Source organism: Thunnus albacares, chromosome 14, assembly GCF_914725855.1.
Source record: "Thunnus albacares chromosome 14, fThuAlb1.1, whole genome shotgun sequence".
Classification (NCBI taxonomy): Eukaryota; Metazoa; Chordata; class Actinopteri; order Scombriformes; family Scombridae; genus Thunnus; species Thunnus albacares.
The window spans coordinates 28,209,905-28,223,552 of NC_058119.1; the positions used below are offsets into that span (position 1 = coordinate 28,209,905).

Genomic DNA, 13,648 nt, shown 5'->3' on the forward strand with positions numbered 1-13,648 from the left:
TCAGTAGATATAAACAGGCAGGTGTGTATGCATTGTTCATCAGAAAGACAGACATAACCATCCAGAAATGTATGTTTTTTTGACTAGTCAGTCCTGTTCAAAGGATTATTTACAAAAGTCACAATACAGCAAAAACTTCTGTAGCATTGCAGCACTGCAGCATAATTCACTCATTGTTGCTTGTTTGTGTGCTTAATATGTTTTAACCACTCTGTCAAAAGAGCAGAGTAAAAATATAATTTAAACTATGTGAAAACAGGCAGAACAGTAGTTTTTTTTTTGTTTTTTTTGTGTGCAAAAGTTAATAACCAAGTTAAAATATTTATTAGAGACACATAAATGGTTCAATATCAGTAATAAGCTACACACCAGAGAATAAAGAGGATAGATGACCAGTATGGTCAAAGGAAGACTGATGCAGATGACAATCTACACTGTCACATATGAGACAATTGATCATAATCAGCTGTTTTGAGAGGTGCTGTTGATGTAGATATCTTCCATTGGTCAGAGTGAGACTACTCGGCAGCTGGTTTCTCAACAATATTTTCACCACTTCTTGTGAGGTTATATTGCAATAACATATACAGAGGAACTGTAAGTGTTGAAACTGTTTGTTGTTTTATATTCTTGTCATAGAAGTAAGTCACAACAGTTAGAATGAAAACAGGATTAAAGGAAATGTATCAATTATCCAGTTTCTGAGTCTGTGACGTGGTGGCAGCAGGCTAAGCAAAGTCTGACAATCCTCTCCTTTACTTCTTCATGCTTTATTTTTTATTCTATATTCATCTGTGTTACGTTTATGGAAGCAAACACCAAGACCCATTCTTTGTATGCTTCATACTTGGTTAATAAAAACAGACTCTGATTCTGACTTGGAAGCACAAACCACCTTAACTGGCTCCTTCAGTAAAAAGGAAAAACAGTTCAGATGTCTGAACTCCTCACCTGGTCTCTAAAGTTGAGCTCAGACACCCTGAGAAGTAAACTAATCTTAGATACTTATAACCTTGAATCTAGAATCATAGATTACATTTTTATTTTTGTTGTGGGTTTGTATTTTCTACCTTTTCATATGTAGAGCAATTTCACTTCTTTTGTGATCTTTATATTTTGGCTTGTTTGATGTTTTGTTGAACAATGTGATCCTAAATTGTAGTTTGTTTTGTTGTTGCTACTGTTGTATGGATCCCAGGAAGACTAGCGGCCACTAGTGAAAGCTAATGAGGATTCAAATAAAGAATAAATAAGAGATTGATTAGTAAATCAAAAGTATCGCCTTCATACAATCCAGTGTCCACATTATTACTTGCAACTCTTTCCCAACACAAAATGAACAATCCAGCATTTTCTGAAGGTGCTGAATCTCATCATATAATATTAAAAAGCTGGTTTCAGCAGTTATTCTTCTCAGTAAAAGACATTATGAGGGAAATTACATTTAACGCTGGGATCTCACTTCCAGGTTTTATCAACCCAAGACTGCACTGATGTTTGCAATAAAATGTCTCCTGACACATTCACCATTAACAACACAAACATTCAGCATAAATGCTTTTGCCAACCTCACATATTTCAGCACTAAGTGTTTCAGCTAAAAGTTTGAAAGGTGTTGGTTCACAGCCTCAAAGTTTTGCAGAGCTTGTTAAGCTGTCACTCAGTCATTGCAGCAGTTTCCTGTTTTTCACCTTCTCACTGTACAGACCGTGAAAAACATGTAGGGTTGAACTTTTCCATGTACCTCATTTGTCACTTTGGATAAAAGTGTTTCCCACATGAATAAATGCAAATATGAACGTAAACTACAAGAGATACTCAAACAAAACTGGTACAGATACAAGTCTTATCTTGTCTACTTGGGCCTACTGAGCAATATTTTATACAGTGTAATATTACAGAAGCTGGTCATAGGAAAACTCACTCCATAGCCTTTTAACCTATACATCTAATCAGTTATATGAAGGTATCCTTCAGGCTGGATGGAAATATGTCATGTATCTCATATTAGTCTGTTCTGCTTTTGGCTTTTTAGATTTATTTTCTTTTTCATACGAGCAGACAATTAGGCCTGTTTGTTGCTGTAAATGAGTTTTTATCCTTCAGGTTAGCCAAAACCTCTTTAGTTTTTTCATTGCAAAGCACATAAAGTGTGCAGAGTTGATGAAATTCAATCACAGTAATGCCTAAAAAGTCAGAGAGAAAACCTTAAAATACAATTTAAAAAAAAAAAGAAGCAAAATGCCTCCATGGTATTACACAACAGTAGAGTTGGGCTATATGATGATATATACAAGAAACAACCAGCAGAGATTTTGTTGATTTGTCAGTTTTAATTCACAGAGTTAGTCAAAAGCAAACATTTTCATTTTTGTCTAGAAACATATTTTTATAGAATTTCCAGGAAATTTACAATGTCTTATAAAAGTACTGTGATATAAGATTGTATCTATATTGTCAAGCCATAGCATGCCGACCACAAAACCCCCTAAAATATAACTTACATTAAATCAAAAGAAATAAATCATATGTTGTTTAACTTTTATGCATACAAATACCCCCCACACACAATAATAGACATACATAGTTATAAGTAGGAAAAAAAAGTAACATATTATAATGTGTATGAGAGGCTAAAGAAGAAGAAAGTCTTTAGACTTGATATGATGATCTCCCTGTAGAAATAAGATGGAGTGGCAGCTATAATAACAGGGTGATCATGGTGTTGAACAGCTCAGTTGATCAACTAATAATATCTGGTTTGCTTCTTTGATTAAAGGGGACATAACATGCAGATTTCCAGGTCTATAGTTTTATTCTGGGGCTCTACAGGAATATTTTTTCATGACTCACAGTAAAAAAAAATCCTTATTTATCGTATACTGCCCCTTTATGCAGCCCCTCAGTTCAGCCTCTGTCTGAAACAGGCTGTTTTAGCTCCTGTCTCTTTAAGGCCCCCCCTCAATGACCCCACTCTGTTCTGATTGGCCAGCTCCAGGAAGCTACCCCTTGGCAGACTTAAATTATGAATATAAATGACAGAAAATCACAAAAAGCATGTTATGTCCCCTTCAAAGGATAATAATGATAGACATCAACTTCCAGCTAAAAAACAAATAAAAACATGTTTAATGCACATTTGTTGAAGCCATAACAATGAACCAGAAAAAGTTAACCTGCACAGACAAACATTTCCCACTAACTACTTCTCTCACAACATAATCAAAACAATGATTTTTTTCATCTACTTGTGATGGTCACACCACTGGCTGACAACAAACAGTGTTAGTAGTTTTCCTTTAGCATAGTTAACACAAAGATTTCAACTAATGAAGTGGCACAAAGTCTTTTGTTGTCATACAGCAAACACTTTATTTTTTGTTTGCTGGTTTAAGTGCATTTCAGTTCTGTCATCAACCCTCTTATTTGCTTTAAATTACTTTCTTTGTTTCTTCTCTCTGGCCAAAAGATGCAGCAACAGTTAAGGTGGCCTCTTGTACTGTGACAGACAGGAAGTGGAAGAGGCCGACTGGTTGTGCCAGAGGTGAGTCTGCCCTTCAGGATCCAGTTAAATCAAATTACTGTGGGACTTTATGACTATGTCTACATTAAGCCAGCTAAATTTGTTTCTTCTTCTTCCTCCTCCACTAAAATAACGTGCTACTCTACTTTCCATCTGTTTTGTCAGCGATATGTCAGCATTTCTACAAAGCTCCATATTCCTTGTAGACACCACAACACCAAGCTGGAGTTTTCACATTTATACTCTGGAGCCCATTTTTGGAAAAGCTGTTTTAGTCTGGACACAGAGAAAAACATATATTTACAAATGTTTATGTATATTAGTGTGGACATGATCTAAGTTTTGTTGTTTGACGGTTAGACTGGCTGTAAATACTTTCTTGATTTAATTCTTTGTTTGTATTGAGGTTAATTTGTAGTACAGACTTAAATGGTTATTCCTGCCCACCTGTGTATCTGTGTAGTCTAGCCTTTGTCTATAAACCCTCCCTTAGTGTCACTAGTCAGGTCAGTTATGCTCAGTCTTAAGTTGATGTTTGTTTCGTTCACATCAATTTAAGTTAAAGTGCCCTTGTTGATGATGATGATCTGCTGTCATCATCACTGTCCTTTCTGCAACAACACAGAAAGGCCAAAAACTTGTCTATTGCCTCTTTCCTAAACATCAAGTCTGCAAGAGGACTGGACCTAAGAAGCATTACACTAAGGTCGCTGAAGGTATAATTATATCTGGCTTCTTCTACCAGAAACCAGATGATGGTGGGTAGAAACAGCAGTGTGTAGATGAGCAGCACCAGGACCAACATCCCCACAATTCGTCGTTTTTCATCAGAGGAGACCAAGATGGCAGCAGACAGCGATTTGAGGGTCCCACCCAGGAAGAATATGAACAGTGGGAAAGGAACGAGGAGGAAGAAAGCGAAAATAGTTTCTGTCACCTTAGATTTAACCCAGAAATAGACAGGGAGGACATAAAGAAGAGGAAGGGTCCAGACCACAACACAGACAACAAGAGAGATCTTGATGGTGCTTCTGACGTGGTACCACAGTGGCCATGCGATGAGCAAATACCTGTAACACAAGATACACAGTCTATCATCAGATACAGAATATTCCTGACTTTGAGGAGCTTCAGATTTATACGGTAATATAATGGTCATACACATGGAAGTAGTTAAAAACATACAGGATAGACAGATAGCTACCTTTCCAGGGCGATACAGACCATGAAGCCAACGCTGGCCATCACACTAAAGTCGTAAATATAAGGGAAGATTCCATTTATCTCCCCGTCCTCACGTTTTGCCACTAAGAAGATCATGTAGCAGAGCTGAATGAGGTCAGAGATGAGGAGGTTGATGATGTAGATTGGAGCAACATTGTTATTTTGAATCTGCAAGAAAATAATGGTAGAAATAAACAAAGCAGCTGGAAACATTTTTTTTTCCAGTTTTCTGGTGTTTTCATTTAGGACCTCTGTGCAAAATGTGCAAAAATACAAGTGGATTGAATTCTGCGTAGTGACATATATGTCATTTTGCTCTGCCCAGCAATAGCAGTCAGAAACATTCATGCATTGGTCAATGTGTCATCAAATATGACACATTGGCCAATCAATGTTAAAAGACTCAACAACCTCAATAGTCTACAGCTATGCTAACTGCTCTGTGAGGCTGTACTTAGGCACAGGGGTCCATTCAGCTTAATGCTAATACGCTCACAATGACAATGACCATCTTAGTTTAGCGTGTTAGCATGCTAAAGACAGAGTGATAGATATTGATTGTCCTCATGAGGAAATTTGTTTCCACTGTGCATTATATGTGCCTCTAAAACATAGACATATAGATGCATACATACACATACATACAACGATTTCAAGCAGAGGAAAATACTTATATATATATCGTAATCTGATGATTAGTCTGCAATGGAATTTAAAACCGCTTTTTTGTCATTTATATGCTACTGGATGAGAGTGGAGTGAAAAATTATGATAAACCTGATGACAATTTCTTCTCTACAAGTTAATGATGCTGTTAACTTCACCTTAAGAGAAGCTGGAATGAAGCTACACATGTTAACTGCATGTGTTTAAGGTCCAAGTAGCTTAAATTTATAGGTCATTACAAGACTTCCTTCCAGCCCCCACGCAGGATTGTGACAGCTCTCTCTCTTTTTCTCTCTTTCTCACTTGCTTTCTTTCTCTCTTTATTTATCTGCCTCTAGTTCTCTCCAGTTACACTCTTGTTATTTTCTTCCAGGAGTGGTAGGCTAAGAGGTCTGTCATAGCTGATTGGCTGCACCTGATGAGGGAGTGGCCCAAAGGATATAAAAGGACTGCTGGCCCAGGAGTCTCTCTCTTTCTTTTCAGCTGAACAGCAGCACCCCGTCCACATGGCTTTCACTTTAGATTATTTGTGTTGAACTTCTGTTTCTTTACTTTTACAGCCAACATTTCATGCATCCACACACCCATTTTACACCACTGATGCCTAACATTCCCATATTTAAGTATGAATTGTTATGTTTAGTTAAATAAATATCGTTTTGCACCGTTCATCAGTGTGTGGACTCTCTCCTTTGTTACAAGCCCTGAGCCAGGTTTGTAACAGGATGAAGATTCTTTACAGACAGACTGTATGACAGACACATGACCTAAAATTAATAAATCTTAGTCATAAAGTACTCACCTGAGAATAAAGAGAGTAGATGGCTGCTAGAGTCAATGGAAGGCCGAAACTAATGATTACGCATGTCACCAGATTCATAATATGTTCTGCAAGATTGAAGTAAGAGGACCAATCGTTATTATGATAGTTGGTGTAGTTATAATCATAGTAGGTGTAGTTATGACCATAGTAGGTGTGGTTATGATCATCATAGTCGGATTTGACATTGCTGTAGTCATTGTTTTCCATCTGTGAGGTGTTGATGTAGAAATCTTCTTCTTCTTCAGAGTGAAACCTGTTGTATGAGAGATCAGGTTATGGAAGTTTTTTAATATCTACATAACATTGTTAAGTGACATCACTAAAGTCTTGAGGTGCAAGTTCACATAAATACAGTGTATATTATAGCCACAAAAAAAGGTGTCTTTGTTACATTTTCTCCTAATAATATTTCTTCAGGACTGCAACTAACAATTATTTTCATCATCGATCAAGCTGCTGATTATTTTCTCGATTAACTGATTAATTGTTAAGTTTATAAAATGTGGTGTTTTATACACTGTAAAAAAATGACACTCACAATATCTTTGAGCCTGCGGGGATGTCTTCAGTTTGCTATTTTTTTCTGACCAACAATCCAAAACCTAAAGATTTTCAATGTACTGTTGCATATGACAAAGAAAAGGAACAAATCATAATGTTTAAGAAGCTGAAACCAGAGATTATTTGGTCTTTTTGCTTGAAGAATGATTGAAACAATAATAATAAATAATAACAATAAAAATTAGCAATGAAGTAGCAATGAGAATAATCGACTAATCATTGAAGTTCTATATTTCATCAAAAAATAACTTGTCAGATAATACAAGTCCTTGTGATGTATATAAATATTTTTACATGATGATGTGAGGTCATTACTACAGAATTTCATACAGTTATTTCAGTAATTTAAGGTACAGAGACATTGGTCTAGGATGGTTTGTCTTCTGCACTTGACATCCCACCAGTTGAATAACTCTGTGCTCTCTGATTTTGGACAAGGAGGTTTGCATGTCTGACCAAACCATTTTATGAATCATCTGAATATTTTATATTTTGTTTACAGATTGTGCACTCTGACTAACTTTTGGAGTTAGCATGAAAATAAATTAGGGGAAACAACTGCAGGCTGGTACATTCACCATGTTTAACAACACTAACATACTGGGCATCCCTGTAGTGTACTGGTTAAGACTCATACCACAAAACTACAACATTTATGTCCAGTTTGATTCCAGCAGATCTTAGTTGCATGTCATCCCCATCTCTCCCTCTCTCTCCTCGTTTCCTGTCTGACTCTACTGTCTCCTCTCAATAAAAGCTAAAATGTAGCAAACACCAAAAGATAAACAACAAACAACCAAAACAAAACAAAAAACAAAACAAAACTGAGAAACACTTATTCCTTCTGGGATGGAATCATTAATTGACTTTAACCTATCTTGGGTTGTATAACTCTATCCCTCTGTTTGACTTTTCATCAGTAACATATTGTCACAGCAGAGGAAACTCTTTCATATCTCAGCTGTCATCAAAACTGCAAATATCACTATAAATACCTCTATGTGGATCAATGTTGGCTCAGAACATACAGTAAATACAAGAAATACAGAAATATAATTATGAACATTTGTTTCTTCATTCTTCTTTATTTAGTTCATTTTATTTAAATCAAATTAGTGCATTTTTAATGCTATTATCTTTTTGCTATTTTCCCACCCTTTGTTTTGTCTTTGTTGCACAACTTTGACACATCAAAATTGCATTTAGTGGAAAAAATGCAAATGAAATAAAACATACTTGGTTTAACCACAGTATTCTGTACTCCTACAGTCCAAAGCTGTCTGCTTGTCACAGTTTACATACTCATTATCATGACTGTTTGCAGTTCTAATGTCATTTTTACAATCTCTACATACACAAGTGAAAAATAATGTCACAAAATTTACCTCAAAAGCTGCAAGACCACACCTGGATGAGTTCCCTACAATAGGTTTGATGTTTTGTCCTCTGCATCCAAACAGTCTAACTGATCTCAGATCACATCACTCTCCAATTGGCCAAAACGACACTGCATATGTAACGCCCTCAGTGATGTCACATACAGGATTGTGGTTTTATCTTCCTTTGAGAGTTTGAACTTTGTCGTAGTAACTCAAAAAAATTTGAACATTTCAAATGAAAATATTCTAAAACTCAACTTTCATCACTTCCAGGAATTCCTAGAAGAAATTTCTGAACAGTGCCGCTACCTTTATGCTCATTCTCTTCTGTTTCTATTCATGTTTCTTTCCCTCAGTTTTGTTTTTCAAAATACTGTATATTTTCCGTGTTGTTATCACAAGTTTTTCATACTATTTTGCATGTTACACAGTCAGATACTTGTATTTCTCACATGTCAAACTTGTTTTGAGGGGAGGAGAGGGAGAAACTTACTGGTTGGACGGCAGTGAACTGTCACTATTTGCATGTTTATTTTCATGCATCTCTTTTTTCCTTTGATTTTCATCACGAAATTCAAAGTGTTTATGTGCTACATTAAACATAGAGTGACACCATTATTGCCTCTACACTGGATGTTGATAAAACAAAAAAAGTACACACAAAATTTACCTTTGAAAGCTGCAGATCCCAAGCTGAATGAGTTCCTTACACCAAAGTTTAATGCTTTGTCCTCTGCAATCTGCAGTAATGTGGTGAGTATGACACACAGGAGGTTCCTCTACTTAGACTTCTAAAGAAGAGAGAAGTTGTACTTTGAATATTGTTGTGATTGGCATTCTTGCTATAAAGCATGCAGGAGCATTGAAAAAGACATGAATATTAGGACAAAGGTTAGTCTCATTCACCTGGTGAATGTAAGTCCAATATTCACTCTCTTTTAGCTCTGTTTTTGCTCTCTACCAACTCCTGAGGGAAATATCTGGATCTTTAGTCTCTAAATGCTCCACTATGTTCATAAGTCAGTCATTAACTGTGTCTGTTTGCCATTTGGTGCAGAGCAGGTAGTGTACAGTGGGGTCTTAGAGTTTTTTCTATGAAAACAGCTGCCTGCTGTGGCCAAAAATTATGCTATTATAGCGCTGAGAGTGAACCAAGAGACTAACAGCTAAACAATGAGCTGAAACTCTCTATAAAGCTCCGTAAAGCTGAGGGGACTCTGATTGTGCTTTAAGACTAAAGGCTAAAATTTACCACACGCCAAAAAATAAACAACAACCAAAACAAACAAACAAAAAAACAAACTAGGAAACACTTATTCCTTCTGGGATGAATTCATTAATTGACTTTAACCTATCTTTGGTTGTATAACTCTATCCCTCTAACTTATTGTCACAGCAGAGGAAACTCTTTCATATCTCAGTTGTCACCAAAACTGCAAATATCACTATAAATACCTCGATGTGGATCAATGTTGGCTCAGAACATACAGTAAATACAAGAAATACAGAAATATAATAATGAACATTTGTTTCTTCATTCTTCTTTATTTAGCTCATTTTATTTACTGTTAAATAATGTCACAAAATTTACCTCGAAAGCTCCAAGACCACACCTGGATGAGTTCCCTACACCAAGTCTGATGTTTCGTCCTCTGCATCCAAACAGTCTACAGTAAATCTAGTGAGTGATAACTTGCAGTAGGTTCTTGATACTATGGAAGAGATGAAAAAGTAGACAGACATGAATATGCAAAGTACATTAGTACAACATGCAGGAACATAGTTCCATTCACAGCTTTGCCAGCTTGTTTTACTACATATCACCACCTGTTACATGGGGCGGAGCAGGTGAACACAAGTGCAGACTCAGACGAGGAGACAGGGGTAAGGTAAATAAGGTATTTATTGACAGGTGGAGGGAATAAGGGGTGCAGGCCATGGGAAGCTGAAACGGGATGGTAGCACTATTTGCCATCTGTGTGTAAGCAGTGCTCACAAGTCGCTTTTGTGAAACAGACCCCTGAAATGAAATAGGCTGAAACATTAGGTACAATTCAAGCAGGGGTGAACCAGCTTTATCTGTGTAGAAGGTGACTTGGACCTTTTGGCTTGGTTTGTAGGGCAGCTGGTAAACTGTCAACAAAGCCAACTTTGGTAAAAATGCTCACTTTAAATCTCTGGTAGAGGGAATTTTGCATAATACCTCAGGATAACTGTATGTGGTTACATAGATACAGATGCCCCAGTATCTACAATTAGCTGGCTGTGTGTGTGAATTCATATTTGACATGCCAACAGCCTTGATAAGTCCGTGGACACGCTGGCTGTAGGATTGTAATTTATAAAAACACTGAGAAACACATTTGCAATTAACTGATCTGACATCACATCACTCTCCATTTGGCCAAAACCACACAGAATATGTAACACCCTCAATGATGTCACATAAAGGGTTGTAGTTTTATCTCCTCTTTGAGTTTGAACATTGTCATGAAAGTAACTCAGAAACTTTTGAATATTTCAAATGAAAATATTATAAAACTCAACATTCATCATTTCCAGGAATTCCTGGAATAAGTTTCTAAGCAGTGCTATTACCTTTATGCTCATTCGTCTCTGTTTCTGTTTTTTACCTTCCCTCAGTTTTGTTTTTCAAAATACTGTATATTTTCTGTGTTGTCATCACATGTTTTTCATATTATTTGTTTATGACACAGACAGATACTTGTATTTCTCACATTTCAAATTTGTACAGAAGGGAAGAGAGGGAGAAACTTTCTGGTTGGACAGCAGTTCACTGTCACTATTTGCATGTTCATTTTCATGACTGTTTGCATCTCTGTTTTCGTGTTTTGTATCACTACATTTACAGTTTTTATGTGAAACATTATACATAGAATTACACAATTATTGCCTCAACACTGGATGACAGTAAAACAAAAAAAACTACACAGAAAATATACAAAATTTACCTTTGAAAGCTGCAGATCCCAAGATGAATGAGTTCCCTAAACCAACGTTTAATGCTTTGTCCTCTGCAATCTGCAGTAATGTGGTGAGAATGAGACACAGGAGGTTCCTCTACTTAGGCTTCTAAGGAAGAGAGAAGTTGTACTTTGTGAAGATTGTTTTATTGGCATTCTTGCTATAAAGCATGCAGGAGCATTGAATAAGGCATGAACATTAGGACAAAGGTTAGTCTCATTCACCTGGTGAATGTAAGTCCAATATTCACTCTCTTTTAGCTCTGTTTTTGCTCTCTACCAACTCCTGAGAGAAATATCTGGCTCTTTACGCTCTAAAATCTTCTTTAATGATAAAATTCTAACTATTAGAGACAAAATTAACCACCTCCTGCCCTCAACAGGCACCGTTTTCTCCCCAAACACAGGCACCTTAGAAACAGCTGTAAATCCTGACATACATCTGGACTATTTTTCTCCAGTCGACTTTTCTGAACTAACTTCAATGATTTGTTCAGCTGAACCGTCAACCTGTCTCTTAGACGGCATCCCAACTAGGTTGCTTAAGGAAGCCTTACCCTTAGTTAGCACTTCTTTACTAGATATGATCGATCTGTCTTTAGTAACAGGCTATGTACCACAGTTCTTTAAAGTAGCTGTAATTAAACCTCTTCTTAAGAAGCCTACTCTTGATTCAGGCATTTTAGCCAATTATAGACCTATATCTAACCATCCATTTCTCTCTAAGATCCTTGAGAAAGCAGTCTCTTATCAGTTATGTGACTTTCTACATAACAATAGTTTATTTGAGGATTTTCAGTCAGGATTTAGAGCGCATCATAGCACAGAGACAGCACTGGTGAAAGTCACAAATGACCTCCTTACTGCATCGGACAAAGGATCTGTCTCTATACTTGTCCTGTTAGATCTTAGTGCTGCATTTGACACAATTGACCATCTAATCCTTTTGCAGAGACTGGAACATTTAATTGGCATTAAAGGAACTGCATTAAGCTGGTATAAGTCCTATTTATCAGACCGATTTCAGTTTGTACATGTTAATGATGAATCCTCCGTGAAGGCAAAAGTTAGACACAGAGTTCCACAAGGTTCTGTACTTATATTATTAGGAAAACACTCCATACATTTTCATTGTTATGCAGATGATACCCAATTATATTTATCAATGAAGCCTGATGAAACCAATCAGTTAAACAAAGTCCAAGCATGCCTTAAGGACATAAAGACCTGGATGACCTGCAATTTTCTACTACTAAACTCAGAAAACTGAAGTTATTGTGCTTGGCCCTAAACACCTTAGAAACAGATTATCTAATGATATAGCTACTCTGGAGGGCATTACCCTGGCCTCCAACACCACCGTAAGGAATCTGGGAGTTATCTTTGATGAGGATATGTCCTTTAACTCCCACATAAATCAAATCTCAAGGACTGCCTTTTTTCACTTACGCAATATCGCAAAAATCAGGCACATCCTGTCCCAAAAAGATGCAGAAAAACTAGTCCACGCATTTGTTACTTCTAGGCTGGATTATTGCAATTCCTTATTATCAAGCTGCTCTAACAAGTCTCCAAAGACTCTCCCTCAGTTTTGTTTTTCAAAATACTGTATATTTTCTGTGCTGTTATCACAGGTTTTTCATACTATTTGTTTATGACACAGACAGATACTTGTATTTCTCACATGTCAAAGTTGAATATAAGGAAAGAGAGGGAGAAACTTACTGGTTGGACAGCAGTGAGCTGTCACTATTTGCATGTCTGTTTCCTTGTTTTGTATCACTTCATTTACAGTTTTTATGTGCTACATTATACATAGAGTGACATCATGGTCTCCACTTTTCTTACACATCTGACGGTCAGATAGCATGGGACACAGCACCGATCTGCCCCTCGTTATCTACCATCAGACACGTGTGTTTTATACATTGAAGTGGGTAAGTGCAGACAGGCCAACCCCTAGGCGATTCCATCCTGCTACTGTTTAGCCAAAACATTTGGTTCTCACGTGACTTCGTCTCCAGAGATCACGTCCGCCATCCTTGAGATGGCGTGACGTCATCTCACGAGATCACGTCAGCCATCTTAAATCTCACATGACGTCATCTTCTCAGATCACATTCGCCATCTTGCAACACAGACACACACACACACACGTGCACGCTCCCACTTGCATGTGTTTCACTGTACATAGCTGTTGTTATTGCTTAGGTGGAATTAAATTTTAGGATACTGATTTATAGATCAAAGCAAAAGCAAAGCAACAGCTAACTTTGTTAACTTTGCTATTGTTTAATAAACACTGTTATATCTTTAAAAAGAAGTCTTCTGTGATTATTGTGCTCATTTATCGTCAAAAGTAGCTGATTGAGAGTCAGAGCTCGGACTCAGACCTTCACTGTTCATCTTTATAAATGTTAATGTCTCTCAGTTATTGACGTTCTTAAAGTGAACACCCCTTTTGAGACTGATTTCACTGTTTTGGTTA

The 13,648-nt window shown here is 36.9% G+C and overlaps 2 protein-coding genes across 2 annotated transcripts in view; both read right to left on the reverse strand.

The window, feature by feature from the left end:
- LOC122997251 (ovarian cancer G-protein coupled receptor 1-like) overlaps positions 1–6,849 on the reverse strand; it is a 105,386-nt gene extending 98,537 nt beyond the window's left edge. Inside the window, exon 1 of the mRNA XM_044373292.1 lies at positions 6,775–6,849. The gene's annotated coding sequence lies outside the window, so the exon portion shown is untranslated. The remainder of the gene's footprint in view (positions 1–6,774) is intronic.
- LOC122997383 (G-protein coupled receptor 4-like) lies at positions 4,083–5,010 on the reverse strand. The gene is made up of 2 exons (XM_044373481.1): positions 4,728–5,010; positions 4,083–4,593 (listed from the first exon to the last, which is right to left on the reverse strand). The coding sequence occupies exons 1-2, from the start codon at positions 4,958–4,960 to the stop codon at positions 4,083–4,085; spliced, it is 744 nt and encodes a 247-aa protein (XP_044229416.1). The 5' UTR covers positions 4,961–5,010.
- Positions 6,850–13,648: the final 6,799 nt, after the last annotated feature.